We start from the raw sequence: 22,901 nt of genomic DNA, 5'->3' as shown, positions 1-22,901 counted from the left end.
TAAGAAGAACTTTGCTATTTGTGCCCCACCCATCTGACTGGTTTGCCACTCTGGGTGGCTTCCAACACATATACAACGTAATAAAACATTAAACATTAAAAAAAACTTCCCTATACAGAGCTGCGTTCAGATGGCTTGGGAGTCAGATAACTAGATCCCTCCAACATTTCTCCGTTGAAAATAGGGACATCCTAAGGAAAAGCGGGATGTTCTGGGATCAAATCAGAAATCGGGTCAGCTTCTGTAAATCAGGGGTGTCTCTGGAAAATAGGGACACTTGGAAGGTCTGCATTTCCTCTCCTCGTACGGTGTCTTCCTAAAACGGCCTTCCTGGACAGCTGAAGGAAAAGCCCTTAGTTTGATAGTTCCATAGTTTGACTAAGCACTGCACAAAGGAATCCTTCCTTTCATCTGTCCTGAACCTCCCAACATTCAGCTTCACTGGATGTTAATAAGTTCTAGTGTTATCAGAGGGGGAGAAAAGCTTTTCTCTGTCCACTCTTCCCATGCCATGCATGATAGGACACTTGCTGCTAGTTTCTTCAGTTTGACACTGTGGCTGCGCTGGCAGGACCAGGAGAGAGGGAGTTCCAAAAATATTTGGCTGAAGAGCAGGCCAGATCAGTTTCATTCCTGCCCCCGCACCCCGGTCAGTTGGCAACCTAGATCCACAAGGAAGCACTTGAAATAGAAGCTGCCCTGAGAAAATTCTTTGATGGGACATAAATCGTTCATATAAATTAGCAAAACATCAATGTTTAAAACAGCCAAAGCCACCAATAAAACCTAATAATAATGTTAAAATCTTGAAACAATTATTTTTAAAATGTGCTTATGCTTAATGCAGCTCCCTTCATGTCTGTAGATGTCCCACCCACCACAGGAGAGATGGGGAAGAAATTAAATTCAGTTTGAGTTTAAAGATGAACTTACCTCCTTTGCACTTTCTGAAACAATGTGTGAACCGAGGCTCAGTCAACATTCAGAATTTGCACTTGTCTTAGTTTTGCAATGCAGTTCTATAGCCAAGTAGTTCCCGCAAAAAAACCCAAACCCAAACATATAGGCTAGCTGAGTTTGCTATGAGTATGTTGAAGCTCACCTCCAAAGGCATGTTGACCCTGCCCAGGAGACATTCATTCCCTCTCACTCCTCCTCTCAAGAAAGCATATATGAAAACCAGCTCTCCTTCCCATTCCTCACTCTTCTCGCCAACGGCACATAACCAGGGACTTGAATTTGGCCCAGAAGCAGGAGCTGGTGCAAAGTTCTCATTGCCAAACTGCTGGCAGCGTGTGACACCTCTGTTGGAAGCACTGGAAATGAGACCCTCACCCACAGTACACACAGTGTATTAGGGGTGAGACAATCCTGTATAGGGCTTTGCACACCAGTATCTGCAGCTTGAACTGGGACCAGTAGCTTTTGGGCTGTCAGCCCAAATGGTCATAAGCATTTCCTGGGGAAAGCTGAAGAAGAAGAAGAAGAAGAAGAAGAAGAAGAAGAAGAAGAAGAAGAAGAAGAAGAAGAAGAAGAAGACGACGACTCTGGGGTTGCGGCGCTCATCTCGCTTTATTGGCCGAGGGACCAGCATGACTAAGCTGCTTCTGGCAAACCAGAGCAGCGCACGGAAACACCATTCACCTTCCTGCTGGAGCGGTACCTATTTATCTACTTGCACTTTGACGTGCTTCCGAACTGCTAGATTGGCAGGAGCAGGGACCGAGCAACAGGAGCTCACCCCGTCGTGGGGATTCAAACCGCTGACCTTCTGATCGGCAAGTCCTAGGCTCTGTGGTTTAACCAACAGCACCACCCGCATCCCCAACTTTATGGTAGAGATAAGTAAAACATGGGGATTGCAACCTTCTCTGGGCTCTGCAAACCTGTTTGGCAGTTTTCTGACCTGCACAGCAGTGCCTCATCTGATCATAGGAGAAAAACAAGCCAAAGAAATTGCCACAGGCAACTGTGAGAACAGGATCTGGACTGGGTGGGCCATTGGTCAGATGCAGCGGGCTTGCCCTTATGTAGGTGGTTCCAGGGTTACAAGATGTTAAGCTAACGTAATAACCAGGGGCGCCAATATTGGGGAGGGGGGTGTCCAGGTAAGCCCTGTCAGTGTTTGGAAAAAGCAAAGGTCCTGACTTCCTTTGTCTCCTCAGCCTGGTCCTCGGACCCTTGCCGGCATAAAAGAGTCCATGAGAAGAGTGTATTTGCAGAGTATTTTCTGCTTTTACTCTTAAAAGTCTTTATCTGCAAAATGACTGACCAACTGTACACACATCAACACTACCAGCTTTCTCCAACCAACCAACCAACCCACACCCAACACTAACATTGACCACTCTATATATACAGGTACAATTAGGTGAAAGGCTGCATGAGTCATTGTAGGCCGCTGACTCATGCTGACTTAGTTCTTTTAGCATTAAAGAAACAGCGGCCAATTTTTAGCCATGACAAGCACCACCCCACATAATTGATCGCAAGACACACCATTTGAATGGCAGTGCCCATCAACTTTGGGGACCCCCAGCCTCCTCAAATATTTTATTGGAGTGGGGAGCAAAGTTCCCTGGTCCCTAGGAGTTCCCTGTACCTGGCCAACCAGGTGAGTAGATGGATAAGATCAGTATTAGAAAGAAAATCCACCCTAATCCTTGCCCCCCAGATTCTCCACAATGGGAGCCTTAAGATTTATGTTGAGATCAAAGGATGAAACATTACTTCCCATCAGGGTCTTTTTTGTTGTTGGTGGTTCTGGTTTATTTGGATCCAGAATGTGGCTTCCACCATTACCACCGCCCTTCTTCCTCCTCATTAATTAGACATTCTTGGGCAAGGTCTATTGGTCTATTGGAATGTGTCAAGGAGATGTCATCTGGAATAGATGGGCTGCAGGGGGAGTCTCACAGGGCCATATGACCTCCCACTCAATCACCCGCTGGATTCTGAGATTTCACAGGACCCCACTTAGCCCACGTGACTTCGGAGGCAGGATCCACCATAGCCACAAATACTGGAAACTGGAAGGATCCCTTGGCCTCCCTGTATGTTGGTGTTGTTTATACAAATCTGTGGTGCCACCGCAGTTGGAACACAGTGTACAGCTCTGGTCGCCACACATCAGAAAAGGATATTGTGGAGTTGGGAAAGGGTCAGAAAAAAGAGATGACTAAAATGATCAAGGGGTGGAGCAGCCGCCTTAGGAGGAAATGTGTTTCAGTTTAGGGAAAAGGCAACCAAGGAGGGGACAGGGTGGAGGCATATAAAATCATGCACAGAATAGAGAAAGAAAACTTTTCCTCCTTACCTTAGAGAAGGAGAACTTGGAGTCATCCAGTTTCTTTCTTTCTTTCTTTCTTTCTTTCTTTCTTTCTTTCTTTCTTTCTTTCTTTCATTTTTATTTGCTTTTACAAATATTAAATTATAACGATACAACCATACACATCCACATTTAAAGATTCCTCCGAATCTCTGAACTTACCACCTTTCCTTTCGTGGGTCCTATTACTAAACCTTTTCTACTGCATCTTTTTCAATAGTCCATATTTTAAAAACTCCATTATCTCCACAATTCTTGCTACATTACAAGGGTTTTTGCAATCCTGCTAACGTTTTCATTTGCTTACAGTGGTCTCCAAAGATAAATTATAAATTTCCCCCATTCTTTGTTGAAGTTTTGGTCTTCTTGGTTCCTGAGCTTTCCGGTCAGTTTTGCCATTTTGGCATAGTCCAACAGTTTAATTTGCCATTCTTCTCTGGTAGGGACTTTATCTTCCTTCCATCTCTGGGCTAATAGCATCTGTGCGGCTGTCATCGTATACATAAAAAGTCTTTTCGTCTCCCTTGGAATATCAGCACCTACAATTCCTAATAAAAAAGCCTCTGGGTTTGTTTGTTTTTTTAGAATATTGAATGTTTCAAGACAGACAAAAGAAAATACTTCCTCACATGGTGCATAGTTATACAGTGGTACCTAGGGTTAAGAACTGAATTCGTTTTGGAGGTTTGTTCTTAACCTGAAACTGTTCTTAACCTGAGGTACCACTTTAGCTAATGGGGACTCCCGCCGTGTGATTTTTGTTCTAATCCTGAAGCAAAGTTCTTAACCCGAGGTACTATTTCTGGGTTAGCGGAGTCTGTAACCTGAAGCATCTGTAATGTGAAGCGTCTGTAACCTGAGGTACCACTGTACAGTGGAATTTGCTCCTGCAAGACCTCACAGCCTGCCCTCTTCTTCAGTGACTCCAGACTGACACCACCACCACTGGAGCAAAGTGGGGCTGCATCGAGCCACCTACCCGCCCACACAGGGAGGGAGCCCAGCCAGCCAATGCAGCCCATGGCGAGTGGAGAGGAGCACCAGGCCGGACCTGATTCGCACCCCCTAAAAAATGGTGCACCCAGGGCCACAGTCCCCCTGGTACTCCCCACACTACATCCCTGGGTGTAGCTATGTAAACTGGCAGGATCCACAGTGAGCTAAAAGAGTCCCCCCCACCCACACAAGCATACGTGGGCTGGGCAATATGTGGTTTTCAACTTTGTGATATACCACCATCGAAGCATCGGGATGTACTATGTCTGCAATAACGATGGAGCTATGTAGAGGCATTGTCTGGCTTCATGGTTCCCCCCACATTGTGATTTTTGCATAGCACAGACAAACATGCACACACACACACACACACACACACACACAAACACAAACACAACTAATAATAATAATAATTTATTATTTATACCCCACCCATCTGGCTGGGTTTCCCCAGCCACTCTGGGTGGCTTCCAACCGAATATTAAAAACAATACAGCATCAGACATTATGCTAAACAGGGCCGCCTTCAGTTGTCTTTTAAAAGTAAAATAGTTGTTTATTGCCTTGACATCCACTGGGAGGGCATTCCACAGGGCAGGCACCACTACCGAGAGGCCCTCTACCTGCTTCCCTGTAACCTCACATCTCACAGCGAGGGAACTGCCATCATGATTCTCAATATATTGCCAGGTCAACCAATATCATGATACGGACTTGAAACCGGTTTTGGATGATATATCATCCAGCCCTAAAACATACACAAACACACAGGAACATCAGAATGTGTTTTATACCCAGTCAGACCATTGGTCCATCTAACTCAATATTGTCTACACTGACTGGCAGAAGCTGTCTGAATTTTTAGGCAGGTGTCTCCCCCAGCCTTTACCTGGAGATGCGGGGTGGGGGTGGGGGTGGAATTGAACTGGGGTCCTTCTTCTTGCAAAGCAAATGCTTTTCCACTGAGCTATGTCCCTCCAACACATCAAACTCCACGGAGACTGGAGAAAAAGGAGAGGGGCTGGTTTTGCAGCTGTTTCAGGAGAGACAAAGCCCACAGCTCCTGTGCCTTAGGATGGGTCCTTTGCTCTGGAACAGGCTGGAGTTTGTGGAGGGAGGGGGCTGGTGACTTAACAATCTCAACTTTACCTCCCAGCTGCTGCTGCCACAAGAATTAGAGGAGGGGTTGCTGTGAGCTCCATCCTAAATCTTGGATATTTGAAGGGTGGGGTTGTGGTAGGAGGTCTTTCTGCGAACAGGGTGGGGGGACTGAGAGAGATACAAAGGAGGTAAGGTGATAGCTTTTACTGGAGCTGCCTTTATTGTCAAGGGAATGAGCGATGCTTCGGATTACACAGACGGAACTCTTTCCCCAGACAAAATAGCAAAGGGGGGAGGCAGTTGAGACAGTGAGACAGAGAGAGAAGAACGGGCAGTTCTAGGATCTGTCAGGGCACTCCAGTTCAGAAATATGGGGGTCTGAAGCATGCAGACTCAAAACACACATAAATCCGGGATTTGAAACCAAAGAGGCTTGCAGCTTGAGAAAGTGATGCATTTCCCTTCAGCTTAGGATCAGTTTCCTTAGCAGATTGCTTTGTCCTACCCAGGCCTATTTGCAGGGCTGGATTTAGGGTGGTGAAAGAGGCTCCCCCTGCACTGGGCACTGTGCCAGGAGGGCGCCAAATTGAGAAGACCCATAATTGAGAAGATCCATTTGGGGGCACCAAATTGTGGCCTCTCTCAGGGCGCCATATTCCCAACTATTACTCAATTCCACCCTTGCTCTTTAATCACTTTGCACCCCAGAACTGGTGCTTTTCCAAACATCGCATTGTGTTCATTTCACATTTGCAAGGAGTCAATCTTTTAGTATTCCACTACCTGTACTTTAAGGGAAGAGGGTGGCGCTGTGGTCTAAACCACTGAGCCTCTTGGGCTTGCTGATAAGAAGGTCAGCGGTTCAAATCCCCGCGACGGGTGAGCTCCCGTTGCTCTGTCCCAGATCCTGCAAACCTAGTGGTTCGAAAACACACCACTGCAAGGAGATAAATAGGTACTGCTGTGGTGGAAAGGTAAATGGCGTTTCTGTGCACTCTGGTTTCTGTCACGGTGTTCCATTGCACCAGAAGCGGTTTAGTCATGCTGGCCACATGACCCAGAAAGTCGTCTGTGGACAAATGTTGGCTTCCTTGGCCTGAAAGTGAGATGAGCGCCGCAGCCCCATAGTCGCCTTTGACTGGAGTTAACCATCCAGGGGTCCTTTACCTTTACCTTTACCTGTACTTTCAAACTCCTTGCCTCTGGACATGAAACAGGCACCTGCACAATGCCATGTCAGATGCATGCTGAAAACTATTAATTTATTATTGTTATTTCAGCAATTTAGTTGTGTATATTTGTTTTAAAAGTTGTGCAGATTATTATTTCAATATTAACCAGTTTACATATATATATATATTGGCTGTTTAATAGTCTGTCAATTTTTAGCTGTGCTTTATCTAAAATTTTATAGGATGTGCTCCTTAGATTAAGCAGTTTATAAATCTTTCGGACTATATCAGCAAGCAATGTTGCCATTTCAGAGAAGTGGGTTTCCTGAGCATGTACATGCCCCACCCCCCAAGGCCCACAATGGGACGGGAGAGAATTTCACTTCCATTTGCATTTTAATGTGAAACTGGCAGCTTTCAAACCGAAACGTGAATGAAATCGTGAATATCCTTCAAGATTTTGTCTCTGAATATTGCGGTGCAGCTCTCCCAGTGAAGAGTGTGTTCAAAAATGAATATATTTCGGGGAAATGTCATACAAAAAGCCTTGCGAAATTGTGCATATTAGGCAGAACTGTTTATTCGGAGAAATTTCCACTAGAATGCTGATGTGTTTTCATGGCTTTTTTGTCTAAATGCAAATTTCTGCCCAAATGTCTTGAAGCGAACGGAAGATTCAGAAGAAGAGACTCTGAGAGAAATCAAAACTGGCAGATCTATCCATCCCTCACCGATTTCCAAACCTCCCAGTATTTTCATTGCTTTTAATAGGATTCTCCCCACCCCCTTTTTCCTTTTCCAGGATGCCCCTCAGGGACGTTCAAAGCCAGCCAGGGGGACGAGGGCTGCGTCCATTGCCCCATCAACAGCCGGACCACGTCAGAAGGAGCCACGAATTGTGTCTGCCGCAACAACTACTACCGCTCAGACTCCGATCCGCTGGACATGCCATGCACCAGTAAGTTGCCCACAAAGGGGAGGGGGGCAAGTCTAGAAGGGCGGTATACCTCATCCTTCAGGGTCCTGTGGGCATAGACCACGGGTAGGCAAACTAAGGCCCAGGGGCCGGATCTGGCCCATTCGTCTTCTAAATCCGGCCCGTGGACGGTCCAGGAATCAGCGTGTTTTTACATGAGTAGAATGTGTCCTTTTATTTAAAATGCATCTCTGGGTTATTTGTGGGGCATAGGAATTTGTTCATCCTCCTCAAAATTATAGTCTGGCCCCCACAAGGTCTGAGGGACAGTGGACCGGCCCCCTGCTGAAGAAGTTTGCTGACCCCTGGCATAGACTATTGGTCCATCTAGCTCAATATTGGTTGCAGCTTCCAGGGTTTCGGTCACAAGTCTTTGACCGGCCTACCTAGAGATACCAGGAAGCAATGAGTGTAAAAGCTACTTTTATCCAATAAGCTGCTTTCTACACACACACACACACACACACACACACACACCTGCCTCTGTATCCTCCATCCAGGCAAACAGTATCAGAGTGGAAGAAACACATTCCAGCCGGAGCGAAACATTTGGGATGCAAAACAGAGCCTGTAATGGCTGTAGCCTTAGGAAAGTTCTGGCAGCCCTGAAAGTCCCTGTTGTCCTGCACCATCTTACCTCCCCATTTCCTCCCTTCCTGCAGCAATCCCATCAGCCCCACAGGCCGTCATCTCCAGCGTGAACGAGACCTCCCTTATGCTGGAGTGGAGTCCGCCCCGGGACTCAGGGGGCCGCGAGGACCTGGTCTACAACATCATCTGCAAGAGCTGCGGTTCGGGTCGGGGGGCATGCACCCGGTGCGGGGACAACGTCCAGTTTGCACCGCGCCAGCTTGGCCTGGCCGAGCAACGCGTCTACATCAGCGACCTGCTGGCCCACACCCAGTATACTTTTGAGATACAGGCGGTTAATGGCGTCACTGACCAGAGCCCCTTCTCGCCCCAGTTTGCCTCTGTCAACATCACCACCAACCAAGCTGGTAAGGATCTGTTCCATTCCATTGCCAGGTTCCTTCTTGTTGTTTTTATTATTTACTTACTTCTTTGGAGGACACTCCTTTCCCCAAAATATGAAAACCTGTATTTCCGTTCATACATGGCAACTTGTAACATTATACATCCATAAAACAGGTCCTTATTGTGTGATCCACAAATTAGTACAACTGTTGAGACCAGTCTTGGGTTTTCGGGAGAATTTGTGAATGAAACAAAGCTCCTCCATTCTCCTGCACAGGTATCTCTGTGTTTTGTTCCTCTTGGCAGTCTTAATTTGTGAGTCAATTTTTCCATAAGGGCAATACGTCATACTCTCCTGTACCAGGTATTCAAGTTGCAGCTTTTAAGTCCAAGATGTGGCTATAACCATACTTGCTGCCACTAAGAGAAATCCAATTGGTGGTTTATCCACCAACTCCTGATTCTTATTTAAACAGAGATCCAGTAATGTAAGTTCTGAAGAAGGCTTCCTCAAACTCGGCCCTCCAGATGTTTTTGGCCTACAACTCCCATGATCCCTGGCTAGCAGGACCAGTTGTCGGGGATGATGGGAATTGTAGTCTCAAAACATCTGGAGGGCCGAGTTTGAAGAAGACTGTTCTGAAGACTTTGTGATATACTGATGTGAAATGTTATTTAAATTTAAATACGTGTTCCACAAAATCTGCCACTTTTGGTCATGTCCACCAAAATGCCTATATCTGCCTCTTTCCCTACACCCATGCCAGCACATAGATACCCATAAGGATGCTTATGGGTGTATGGAAGTTTAACTGGGGCTAAGTATCATTTCTGAAGTATCTTCTGCATAGTTTCCATGATGCTGGTATAGTTTTATAGGGAAACTTGCCCTAACTTGCCCCCTGAGTCCAAGATTCAGCTTCTGTTCCCATTTCCAAATCTGTTTCTTACATATGCTTTAGCCCCCAGAACCTGTTGCAGAAGAAATTGTTTCTTTTAGGGGTGGAGGAGGAATAGATTTTATTAAAGTTTTTGGGGGAAAGATATACAAAGGTTGGTATCAAATGCCTATTTTTTTTAGACTATCAAAGATAAAATAAATTAATCTAAATAAAAACACAAAGAAAAAAATATAAAAAGGGACAAGGGGCAAGAGAGAAAAAAGCAGAAGTTCTGATTCTTTTTGTCAGCTATATATAGAAAAATATTCAAACCATCCACTCCAATGTAACACCCAACTATTCTACTTTCTATAATCCAATATTTTCTTCAATCCTCAAAGGAGAAAACAGTTTTCAATGGCTTTATCTGACCTAACTGAGCTTTGACTGCTTTGAAGCACTTCTTCCAAGTGAGCACTCAGATCGCTGGGTTTTTAATCCTACTTTGTTTTTTAAAAGTCTGACTAACTATATGCAAAATTATACCCCAAAATAGACCCATTAAAATTAACAAACCCAAGTTAGGAATGTTCATTAACCTCAATAGGTCTACTGTGTGCAGGGTACAAGCCAATGCTAGTCCTGCTATGCAGAATCTGGCAACATTGTAAATTGTAGCAGGGTTGGTATCTGAAAGCAGCAGGGTGGTATAGAATTTTCCTGTGCACTCTGGGTACTTATGGAATAGTGGGGAGATGAGGCTAATTCGAATGTCTCTATAATATAGGCACTGGAGAAGCACACGCTCTATTGTTTCTATTTGTCCAGAATCACAGGGGCATTGTCTCTCCGAGTAAGCTACAACCCAACACGTTTAAAATAACCACGTCCACTGTATTACTGCAGCGTAATTCTATAAACATTAATACATATGTGTTTGATTATAAAGTTATACGCCTCATTGAGTGTATCTGTTTATGTGCTGGTTCGTTTAAGAAACCTTGAATGTATACATACATAATAAGGGTGTAATATTATGGGTATGTGTGTGTGTGGAAATGAGGGGTTTTTTTGTCAAGATCAAGGAGCAAGATAGAAATTAGTTTGGGGGGGGGATCTGTGCATATAAATTAGGCACTGGGATTTGCAGAAAACGCCATCTCTAGTTTCCTCCTTTCTGCCGGCTCCCCGAGGAGGTGGGCATTTTGAAAACTCTGCCCCTGAGAAAATAGCATCTTCTGGGGTCTTCTTCATCTCCCTTACCGAGACACAAAGTCAGCTCCTTCGGACTGGCCGTTAGAGGCCCACACCCAGGGCCGGATTTAGGTTTGATGAGGCCCTAAGCTACTGAAGGTAATGGGGCCCTTTATATGTCCAGCTGTCCTTTGTCAACAATAAATTGTCACTGTTTATTGTGTTGAATATATGCTATATGGTAATTTATGGCCTTAATAGGTATCTAAAGCCATTTGCACATAACAAAATATGTATTTTATCAAAGTAATTGTTGAACTGAAATACAATTAAGAAGTATATTAATAGTGAAATACAATTAAGAAGTATATTAATAGTGATATTTTAGGGAGCAGGCTAGCAGGCAGGGCCTATTACTTACATCATAGGAGCCTACACAACACAAAACACTGTTGCTGTATGTAGGTTTTATTTTATTTGTTTTTTTATCTTATATTTCAAAAATGTACATCCAGTTGTTTTTTTCCTTTAAATTTTTTGGGGGCCCCCAAGAGAGTGGGGTCCTAAGCTATAGCTTGTTTAGCTTGTATGTAAATCTGGCACTGCCCACACCTCTGTTTACATAGCATGGCTTGGTAGGTGTGCAGAATCCTAATCATAACATCTGAATCAACCATGCATTTACAAATACTGACAGGCTCACAACAGTTATTCAGGTGATAGATTCCCATGCTTCAAGAAAACACACACTTTGGTGTATCGTAGAGGCTGGCCAAGCCAAGGAGGCATCCCCCCCCAAAAAAATCTTGAGGACTAACATCTTGTCCGTTTGAGGCTTATTTCCCCCCAGGAAAGATGGGATTCTCAGGATACCAAACACCAGGGAGAAATGACACTATGCTGGTTTGTGGAAACGTTTAGGAATGGTTACAAAGTTCTCCTCACTTGAATTTCTCCTGGGACGTTTAGATTGTCCACAACTCTTGCCAAGCCCTGCCAGCATCCAGCTAACTTCCACAAAGTGTAGACCGATTGAAATTAATTGACCTAAATCAGTCACAGCCATTAATTTCAGTAGATCTACTTGGAGCAGGAATAGCATCTCATACAGCCCCACTTTCACATAGGTTTTAGCAGCAGTCATTCTGACTCACTTCTGCATTAATCTGGTGTGTGTGTGTGTGTGTGTGTGTGTGTGTGTAAAATTGCGATTGAATAAGTATTCAGATATGTTCTTTAAAACTTATTTCCTCTCAAAACGCACTTATTTATTTGTTCCATTTATATCCTACCTTAACCTGAGGAGCTCAAGGCAGCATATATGATTCAATTCCTCCCTGTTTTATCGTCACAACAATCCTGTGAGGTAGGTTTGGCTGAAAGACTGTGCCTCGTTCAAGATCGCCCAGTGAGTTTCATGGCTCAGTGGGGATTTGAACCCTGGTCTCCCAGAGCCTAACCCACCACCTTAACCACTACACTACACTTTCTCTCAAAAACACCATGCTGGCAAAGGTGGGTTGTAAACTGACACATGCAGAGCAGTCTATCACCATTACTACTCAACCACATTTTGGTCCTTTAAAAATTAAAAATTAAAATCGGAGAACTCCATTGGAACATTTTGGAAGTGTGTAATCTCGGGGATACCTTATATTCTGATCCTGACATTTGCAACACAATCCTAACCCCTTGTCTGCTCTGAAGTAAGCCCTATTGAATTCAGTGGGGCTTACTCCCAGGTAAGTGGCGTTAGGATCGAAGCCTTAAGATTACATACAAAATCGGACCTAACTAGGCCCATTAAAATTAATAGATATGAGTCAGGTCTATTTTCCCTCAGTGGGTCTACTCTGAGTAGGACTTAGTTGAAAGCAATATGTGGAGGTGTCTGGTCAGTGCATGTTGGGATTTGCAAAAGGCCAAACTTCTGATGTGCTCCTGAATTCCCCTCGCTTGTTGGGGCTGCCTCTGCGAGCTGCCAGAGCAGGCGAGCTGTCAGGCCTGCCTCTTGCATGCTCAGATCTCACCCCTTGTAATTAAGCAATGTGGTTGCGACTTTATTGCAGCAACTGTGAACATTCGCACCTTGGCGGGAGGGAAGGGGTGGCAGGGAGGGTAGCGATGGAGGCGGGGGGGGGAGAGAGAGGAAGACGGGGAAACCTCCCGCTCTGCCTTTGCTCCCCCTGCGTGTTTCTGCTCGGCTCGGCCTTATTATGCGTCGAGCTGAGGCTCCCAGCCCGGGCACGACGCCTTCCTTAATGTATCTGTTCATTAGCGCTAAACAGTAACTGTCTGCTCGCTAATTCTCCCGTAATTAGAGGCAGGATTCTTTCGCAAGCTCTCTGCACAGCCTGGCAGCCTTGATGTTCATCATTAGCAGCTGGAAACAGAAGCTGTGGGGAGGGAGAGAGACACACACACACATCCAGCATGGAGCTCGAACAACAACAAGAGGGTCTAGCAGCAGCAATCATGAATGATGGCGCTGAGGGAGGTTGAGGCAGGCTGAGACTTTTGTCTTCTCTGAGTGCAGAGGCATGCTGCTCTGCCCACACTGCCTTCTTCCAGCAGGTCCCCTGCCCTGGAGGAGAATCCCCCCTGGAAAAATCTAACTTCTGCTCAGAATAAGTTCCTCTGAGTTCCAGAATAAGCTCCTGGGTAGATAAAAGAATGCACTTCTTCATGCAGCTCCTAGTTAAACTATGGAACTCATTCCTGCAGGAGACAGGGATGGTCACCAGCTTGGGCAACTTGAAAAGTGGATTGGGCAAATTCATGGCGGAGAGGGCTTTTGTTTTGTTTTGTTTTTTAAATGCTTTTTATTAAGTTTTCATTTTAAATACACCAACACCAACAAACAAAAACATCAAGTCTTTTTACATGTATCCTACTTTATGCTCCGTAGAGCCGTTGACTTCCGTCCTTCCCTTCCACAGGTTTTCTTATTCCAATCTTTAATTCACAGTTTCATTAATAAAGGACTAAACCATGACATAAGATTTATTTCAGTCCTGCTAACGTCTTCAAATTTCTACAGTTCTCACTTATATAAACCATAAATTTACGCCATTCTTTTTGGTACTTTGTCTCCTCCTGACTGCGAATTCTATGTGTCAGTTCTGCTAGTTCTGTGTACTCAACCAACTTTGTCTGCCACTCCTTTACAGTCGGTATCTCCTGTGTTTTCCACTTTTGGGCTATCAAGACTCTAGCTGCTGTCGTAGCATACAAATACAGTCTTTGGTCCGTCTTCTTAATATCCTCTCCCATCAAACCTAGCAATAGTTCTTCAGGCTTTTTTGGGAAAGTATTTTTAAGCATCTTTTTAAATTCATTATAGATCAATTCCCAAAATCTTTCATTTTGTCATATGACCACCACATGTGGTAAAAATCGCCGTCCTTTTCTTTACATTTCCAGGCGGAGAGGCTTTTGATTGCTACGAGCCATAATGGCTATTCCCTGCCTCCACAGCTGGAGGGAGTAATGCTTCTGGATCGCAGTTGCGGGAAACAAACAGGGAGAGGAGAGTGGTCGTGTGCTCAGATCCTGCTCACAGGTTTCCCACAGGCATCTGGTTGGCCACTGTGAGGACAGGAGGCTGGACTAGATGGGCCATTGCCCTGATCAAACAGGATCTTCTTAGGTTCTCATCTCTGACCATTGGCTATGCTGTCTGGGGATGGAGTCAGAGTCCAACAACATCTGCCAGCCATGGCTGCCGGGTAGCATCTGGTAGGAAGCACCAGGCACACAAATTTCGAGGTCCACATAATGTGTAATGTGGTCAAAGTGAACACATGAAGAAGGCAGCAGGGTGTGAGCCCTGTCCCAAATTGTCCCTGGGCCCAGAGGAGACCTTGGCGTGCTAAACAGGAATGGGGCTTCTAACACAGGGCTTGCCTCCAGATGTTGTGGACTGTGAGTCCCATCAGCCACTGCCGATAACCAGGAATGATGGGAGTTGTCATCCAAAACACCTGGCAGCCAATAGCCTGGGTACCTCAGTTCTTGCAGCACTCAGCTGATTGTGATTTGAAGCCTCTGAACACCTGGTCGCGCCGAAGGTTTTAAGTGCATTCATATTTCCAGATGAACAAAGTTGCTGAGCTTTTTTCAGGCTACCTCTGAGCCCTAAACAGAGCCTGAGCTGGACATTTGCTTACAATTATAAAAATCTCCATCCCCACCCCTGGATGGGCATGAAGGCCCCCCAAAACAGGACATGTTGGGGATTTCCCAGAAGTATAGCAAGGCTTCATCCCAAAGCGCTCAGAAACCACCTTCAGTCCTTCCCACTTAAGAAGGAGGAATGGGCTGACACAAAAGGTGGAGACATAAGGGGCACCCCCTATACCCTCCCCACACTTCCACTGGTGGTGTTTGAATGCCCAGATAAGGCTCGAGCTGTGAGTTGCCCAAGATCGCAGTCTGTGGGGTTGTGTATGTGCACAGATTCCTCTACGTATGGCTTGTGAAAAGGATCTCTAGAAATTTGCCTGCTCCTTCAAGAACACTTCTCACCACTGAGATCAGACTCTGTCCCTGCTCCATCTCTCTCCCCCTGCCATTCCACATCTGGAAGAAGGTGGGTGGTGATGGGCAACAGGACCTTTTCAGTTTGGGCCCCTCATCTCTGAAACTCCCTTTCAAGGAACAGGGACTCTCCGAGTATTTCATAGAATCGCAGAATTTTTGAGTTGGAAGAGAGTGATCTAGCCCAACTCGTTGTATTGCAGGACTCTTTTGCCCAACATGAGGCTCAAACCCACAGCCGTGACATTTCTGTGCCCCGAAGACAGAATAACATTTGATGTGGACAAGTCAAGTAATTAGGAAGGTTTTCTTCTTCTTATACTATTTCCACTTCTGGCTTTGAAATGAGGATGGAGGGGAAATTGGCTTAGTTTGCATTTTCACTCATGCTTCCAGATCCAATAGGGGAATCTAAACAACTGCTGTCCTTGGAAGTTTGGACTTTTGCAATGCTTTTCTCCAACCCCAAACTCTGTATGCAAGAGCATCTATTTGGGAATAGGAAAGCACTTAAATGTGCCTAATGGTGAATGCATTCTAATTAGGAGAAATGGCTTGCAAAAATATGTATGCCTTGCTCCCCAAAAATGTGCATATTAGGAAAATGCAAATGTAAATGTGGGTGAATTTTATGCAGTCTTAAAAAAAAATATTGGGAGGAACTGGAGTTAAGCCTGGAAAACCCAGAGAAATGAGCAGGTCCATCCGTCCTGACCTTGGAATTTCCCCCCAAAAGCTCCGTCTCCAGTGATAAGAGAAGCCTGCATATCTGAATCTGCTTAGTCCAGCTTTGTGTGTCCTCCCTTTCCCCCCACAACCACCCCCCAGCCACACGCAGCCACCCTCCCACGAGACATTTCTGACCCTGACCTCAGAGCACAGCCGTGTCTGCCGGACGTTAATTGAAAATACCAGAATTCCCCCGTTGGCTTGATGGTGGCCAACGGTAACCTGATGCTGGGGGAAGAACGCTTGAGTGAAGGTTTGGAGCAGGGGGTGGGGGGAGTCCGGAAGACCCCCAGCTGCTCTGTCCTTCCTCCTTGCCCCGTCTCATTCCTCGAAGCTCTTGGGGGGGGGGGACAGAGAGGGGGTTCCGGTGGGCTCAGCCGCCCCTGCGATTCAACACAAGTTACAGGGATTACTGTGATCAGAGACTGATTCTGCTGCACGTAACCGAAGCTGGGCGGCTGAGCCCCGTCAGCCCAAGGAGACCCTTTGATTGCGGGCAGGGGGTGGGTGGGCAGGAGGGAGACCCCTTCGTGAGGGCCAGATTTGCTCTGCAGACCCGGCAGCTGACACAAAGCGAGGGAGAGACGGAGAGAGAGGAACAGTGAAAATGGATTGGCGCTGGCAGAGTTTCAGGCCATGAAAGGGGAAACTGGAGACGGGTTGTGGTTTCATGGCCAGCATGTGGTCCAGGGTCGTCCCAGACAACATGTCAGTTGACCCCCACCGCCCAGCTCCCTTCCCCAACCCACCCACAATGAGAGGAGCGGCGAGAGAGAGGCAGCTTGCCTGCTTCGTGTCTTGCAGCTGGGGGGGTCGGGATGGAAAGCCACGTGGGGGGAGGAGGAGACATCTCCATGCCTCAATTTCCCCCAGCTTCTTCCCCATACAGTGGTACCTCGGGTTAAGAATTTAATTCGTTCTGGAGGTCCGTTCTTAACCTGAAACTGTTCTCAACCTGAGGCACCCCTTTAGCTAATGGGGCCTCCCGCTGCCGCCACACGATTTCTCTTCTCTTTCTGAAGCAAAGTTCTTAACCTGAAGCACTATTTCTGGGTTAGCAGAGTCTGTAACCTGAAGCGTCTGTAACCTGAAACGTCTGTAACCCGAGATACCACTGTATTAGCTGATCTGTTCAGTTCAGAGCAACTTTTTCTAGCCCTTGGGATGCCACGTTGGAAGACTCGGGACAGATAAAAGAACGCACTTCTTCACACTAGTTAAACTATGGAACTCGCTCCATCAGGAAGCAATGGTTGTTGAATGGTCTCTTTAAATTTGAAGGTTCATTATTGTTCCACAAGACGTGTATTTCTTTAAGGGCCAGAGCAAATAATGTGACCTAGTTTTACAGCTGTGGAGCAGTATAGCAGGTGCTGTTAAGTTATGTTAATTAAGCTGTTGGGTATAGTATATAAAGAGCAGCACCTAGCTCTCTCACTACCCTGGGGTCATGCTTATTGATATATTTAGTATAAAAGGAGTTTTTGTTTTTGTTATTAAAACCTAGCAAAAGTTATATTTGCGTTCCTTGTAATGTGTGGTCTCCCCAGCACGCCTTCTGCAGCGCTGCTAATCTGCAAATAGCCAACAATGGTGTCCACCAACTTGGGAAGCTTCCAAAGAGGATTGGGCAAATTCATGGAGGAGAGGGACTATCCAAGGCGACTAGCCGTGACGGCTATTCTCAGGAGGCAGCAATGCTTCTCAATACCAGTTGCTGGAAACCCCAGGAAGGGAGAGTGCTCTTGTGTTCAAATCCTGCTTGCAGGCTCCCCTGGGCACCTAGTTGGCCAATGTGAGAACAGGATGCTGGACTAAACAGGACCGCTATTATGATGGCCGTTTTATTATTAGGCTGTCTGTCAGTATGCTTTTTATTATGTTTTTTATAACTGATGTTCTGTAATGTGTTTTTAATGTTGTGCACTGCCCTGGAGGGTACGCAGATGGCTCTGTGGGTTAAACCACAGAGCCTAGGGCTTGCTGATCAGAAGATCGGCGGTTCGAATCCCCGTGACGGGGTGAGCTCCCATTGCTCTGTCCCTGCTCCTGCCAACCTAGCAGTTTGAAAGCACGTCAAAGTGCAAGTAGATAAATAGGTACCCCTCCAGCGGGAAGGTGAGCGGCGTTTCCGTGTGTTGCTCTGGTTCGCCAGAAGCGGCTTAGTCATGCTCCCCACATGACCCGGAAGCTGTACGCCGGCTCCCTCAGCCAATAAAGCGAGATGAGCACTGCAACCCCAGAGTCGGCCACAACTGGGCCTAATGTTCAGGGGTCCCTTTACCTTTACTGCCCTGGAATCTTTTGATAAAGGACAGTATATAAATTTAAATACTACTACTACTAATAATAATAATAATTTGCCATTGGCCTGATCCAGCAAGATCTTAGGGTCTAATGGCTTCACCCTGAAGCATCACAGTTCAGTAGTTTCTTTCTCACTAGCTGCAGAGTATCTAGATTCTGACTCCCATCTTCTCTGGTCATTGGCCATGGTGCCTCGGACTGAGGTGGGTTCAGCCGCTTCTGGAGGACCATGCCACCTCTTTGTCCTGGATGCAGAAGGTCCCACATTCTCCAGAATCAACAGATTGGGCTTGAAATGTGTCCCTTTTAGAAACCCTGGAGAGCTGCTGCCAGTCAGTGTAGGCAATATGGATCTGGATAGATGAATAGTCAGCTTCCCATGTCTTGAGGGTGTGCTTTGCATGCAGAAGATCCTAGGATCATCCGCCAGAATCTCCAAGTAGGGCTAGGAATCCCCCCTGCCTGAAACCCTGAAGAGCCACTACCAGTCAGTGTAGACCGTGCTGAGCTGGATACATCAGTGGTCTGACTCAATATAGCTTCCTATGTCCATATGAATTGTGCTAAAGTGGGGAGGGGGGAACCAATTAGATTGTAGAGAAATGGCCCATTGGGGTGGTCCCTTGCCTGGAATTGGACAGACCAGCATTTTCTCTCCTAAACAAGCTTGTTTTTTTTTTAAAAAAAGTAAATAAATAAATCAGCATTTAAATGTCAGTGCTGCGCAGTTTTCAGGAAAACAAAGGATCAGATAACAATCAGGTTCAAATCCCTTTTCTAAGGCCATTCACACATCGTCCAGCCACCCTCACCCCTGCTAATCCAGGTCACGGGATACTCAGAGCAGAAGACAGGAGCAAGCAAAGTGTGTCACTGCAAATGTGCTGGGAAACACACACACACACACACACCATGACTCCAGCAAACCAAGCCATGATAGTGCTTTCCAACCCCTAACCTTGCTGACCCCCCAGGGAAAAGCTGTTTCAGCTCCAAAGATGTGTGATTCAGCTCACATTGCTCTCTGAGATACTCAAAAACACTTTGTTGTGTACGCATGTCCAGAATTCTTCCTTCCAACACTCTCAATGGAGGAATGTTTTTCTCCCTCTCTCATAATGCTAGAACCCAGGGACATCCAAGGAAGCTGAATGTTCAGAGATCCAGGAGAGACAAAAGAAAGCTCTTCTTCACACACAGAATTTGCTCCCGCAAGATGTAGTGATGGACACCAAGTCAGATGGCTTAAAAAGAGAGTTGGGCAAATATCAGTGACTACTAAGCATGCTAGGTATCTCCACTGCTGGAGGCAGGAAGCTTCTGAATATCAGTTCACAAGTGGGGATATGTGCTGTTGTGCTCAAGTCCTGCTTGCAGGCTTCCCATAGACAGCTGGTGGGCCATTGTGAGATCCAGCAGCTGGATTAGATGAGCCTTTGGCCTGACCCAACTGAGCTCTTCTTATGTTCTTCCTGATGTCTTCATGAAATTTTGAGTTATCACCAAGACTCTTATCTCAGAAATATTTGCATTGGGGACTGTGGGCTTATGAAAACCCACATATCATCTTGATAAGACATCTCCTGTTTCAAAGAACTCTCAGAATTTTACTGCCTCCCAAATTATCATCATCATCATCATCATCATCATCATCATCATCATCATCATACCACTCTTCATCAAAAGATCTCAGGGCAGTTCACAGAATAAAACACAAGAGAAGACACAAGTAAATAATTAAAGCAAAACAATAACTCCCCCTTCCCATAGACCCATTTAAAAGGCTGTAGGATATTAATCAGCCCAAAACCTGTTGGAAGAGGAACATTTTCGCATAGCAGCAGAAGTGCGGTTGTCTTCACCCAACCTCCCTGGGCAGGGGTGGATCAATTGTGGCCATCCAGCCTCTCTATCTGATCCTTGGAACTCTTCCTAGGCTACATGCCAACCCTAGCCTCCCTCCTCACTGGCCCTAATTTCCACCCTCCTCAAGTGTTTTGGCCTGGCTGGGATATGTTCTTGAGCATTGGTAATACCTCTTGCTTGTCTGGATGGATGTGTGTGAGAATGTATAGAACCTAGCCTATTCTACGATGGAAAAAGTGGGCTCTGTCCACTTCCCCACCAGGCCCCACCCAGCATCAGCAGCCCACAAAAGGTTTCCCCAAAAGGAATGTGGCTGCTAAGAAGGTTCTCCATGCTTGGAGAACTTGGACTAATTAAGAGAATTGGTGCAGGACCAAGGAATAACATCAACTCCTGATAGCCGGAACACGGGAAGTCATCCAAAAATGTTTAATTCGGAACTGTTTAATTGGCTCTTTTGATTGTATTGTGATTTGGCATTGTGTTAATGTGGCCTCCATTGGATTGTTATTAATGAAAAATTAATAAAAAATATTTTATTTTTAATCAAAGAACGTTCTCCATGCTTGTCCTAGGACAAACATGGTCATGAATGCTCCCCTACCTAGATATTTGAATCAGGAAAACCCAGGCTTTCAAATTTCCAAATGTCCTTACTCATCATGTTCAGAAGATCAGAGAGGCAGACTCTCGCTCCCCTCAGTTTCCCCATGGTGGCAGCTTCCTGGTAGCCACCATGTTGCTGTTGTTTTAACTAAGAGGCAACTTTTGTGGAGTGGTAGCTGTAGGTGGACTAGGTTTGTGTTGGGGTTTTTGGATTTCTGCCAACATCCCTGACTCAGACACATCGCACATGTGAGATGCAGCCTAGTTAACAACAGGACTAGGTAATCTTCCCCTCCCCATCTAGCTCTGTCACCCGGTGGGGGCCACAAAGCCGCTACAAAAGGGGCCTTTTGTTCTCTCATTTGCCTGACACAATTCTCAGTTGGCTGGCAGTTCCCAACTGAGACATGTCAGTTTCATTGTAATGAATTGCCCTGAGCATAGCACAGCCCATTTCCACAAATTAGTGTTCATTTCCAAGACACCAGAACTCCACCCCCCACCCCCGACCTGGATCACATCATGCTGTACGAAGTGGTCCTGTGTTAGCAAAGGATGGGAAGTAAAGGGAGATGCTGAGGAGGAGAATCAGTAGCCCAACCTGATCAGACAGGAGTTCTGAACAAAACTTGAAGGAAATGACTGAGACACCTTTGTGGCAACAACACAACCAATGAGCTCTCACCACAGGGCTCTTGAATGAGGTACAAGTGCAAAAACTATTCAGGGGCTGGGCTCTTGGTTGCTGTGGGGTTAATTCATCCATCACCACAACCATACACCCTACGCAGGTATTTTGTACCTGTCGCTTACCAAACACATGAAGGAGTCAATAGGAATGTGCTCAACTAGCCCAACCCCATCACAAGGGTATTTTATATTATTATTTGACAAGTTTTACAGACCCTCTGAGTGTCCCTATTTTCCAGGGACAGTCCTGGATTTACAGCAGCCGTCCCAGTTTCTGGTTTGATCCTGGAATGTCTTGCTTTTCCTTAGGACACCCCTATTTTCATCGTAGAAATGTTGGAGGGTATGAAGTCATGCGACCCCCCCCCAAAAAAAAAACCCCAAGGAGATAAGTTAATTACAACCTTTAGAAAACATCTGAAGACAGCCCTGTATAGGAAAGGTTTTTGTTTAATGTTTAATGTTTCATTGTGTTTTTATATATGTTGGAAGCCGCCCAGTGTACCTGGGGCAACCCAGTCAGATGGGCAGGGTATAAATAATAAAATCATTGCTATTATTATTATGGAATAGGATGCCGCTATTTTCATTGGGAAAATGTTGGAGGGTATGGTTTCATATAATGCTTTATTGTAACGAAACCTCAAAGTAATAATAATAATTAACAATAATAATTTATTATTTATACCCCGCCCATCTGGTTACAAAAGTGGTTACAAACAGAATAAGGCAATAAAATTGTCAGTTAAAAACAGCTATTTAAAACATTCAAAAGTAATTAAAATCAACAGTAGGCCAAAAACTAGATTAAAACACCCAGCAAAATTCCATCTCTAGGTAGTCTTGCATGAACGAAAATGAATTTAGTTAGTGCCAAAAAGAGTACAGCGAAGGTTTCTGCCTGGTGTCAATAGGCAGGGAGTTCCAAAGTTGCTGCCATGGTAGAATATCTATTACCTGCAAATGCAGAATGCTGGTTACAGTGCCAGTTCCACAGTGGTCGAGTGGGTATATATGGGTAAGGCGATCTCGCATGAAAAATGGTCCCAAGCTGTTAAAGGCTTTATATTATTAATAGTGATACCTTGAACTCGGCCCAAGAAGTTCAGGCAACAAGGCAAAAGTCCAGGCTGGACAGCTCCTTGCAGAGTTGGAAATACATACAGTCACAGGAAAGTTGTTGAGAGAGGGGAAGGAGCTCATGGGACATGCCAGTTCACTGACACGGGATTGATACCAACAATGCCTTTATGGTGACTTATGGTGACACTTGCAGATGCTGAGCCATTGCTTGTAGGTCAATAAGCGTTTGATGTGGCGTCAGCATATAGAGGAGCTTCCTTGAAACGTCTCCCTTCCTGCAGGGCAGTGATCACACATTGGCTAAGGCAACGGACCTCTTTCTCTTACAGCCCCTTCGGCCGTGTCCATCATGCACCAGGTGAGTCGGACGGTGGACAGCATCACCCTCTCGTGGTCACAGCCCGACCAGCCCAACGGAGTCATTCTGGATTATGAGCTGCAATACTACGAGAAGGTAC

At 45.7% G+C, this 22,901-nt stretch overlaps 1 protein-coding gene across 14 annotated transcripts in view; it reads left to right on the top strand.

Moving 5' to 3' along the window:
* EPHB2 (EPH receptor B2) overlaps nt 1-22,901 on the top strand; it is a 119,080-nt gene that overhangs the window by 70,773 nt on the left and 25,406 nt on the right. For 13 of the 14 annotated variants that reach the window (XR_008331890.1, XM_053400587.1, XM_053400583.1 and 10 more), the window contains exons 4-6: nt 7,400-7,555; nt 8,236-8,571; nt 22,773-22,897. Coding sequence is in view for 13 of the 14 variants with exons in the window: in XM_053400587.1 (XP_053256562.1) it covers nt 7,400-7,555; nt 8,236-8,571; nt 22,773-22,897 (617 nt within the window). In the remaining variant the exon portion in view is untranslated. The remainder of the gene's footprint in view (nt 1-7,399; nt 7,556-8,235; nt 8,572-22,772; nt 22,898-22,901) is intronic. The other variant, XM_053400592.1, reaches the window with a different exon arrangement.

The sequence above is a fragment of the Podarcis raffonei genome, chromosome 8 (assembly GCF_027172205.1).
Source record: "Podarcis raffonei isolate rPodRaf1 chromosome 8, rPodRaf1.pri, whole genome shotgun sequence".
NCBI classification, from domain to species: Eukaryota; Metazoa; Chordata; class Lepidosauria; order Squamata; family Lacertidae; genus Podarcis; species Podarcis raffonei.
This window is presented reverse-complemented; position numbering and strand designations above follow the sequence as displayed.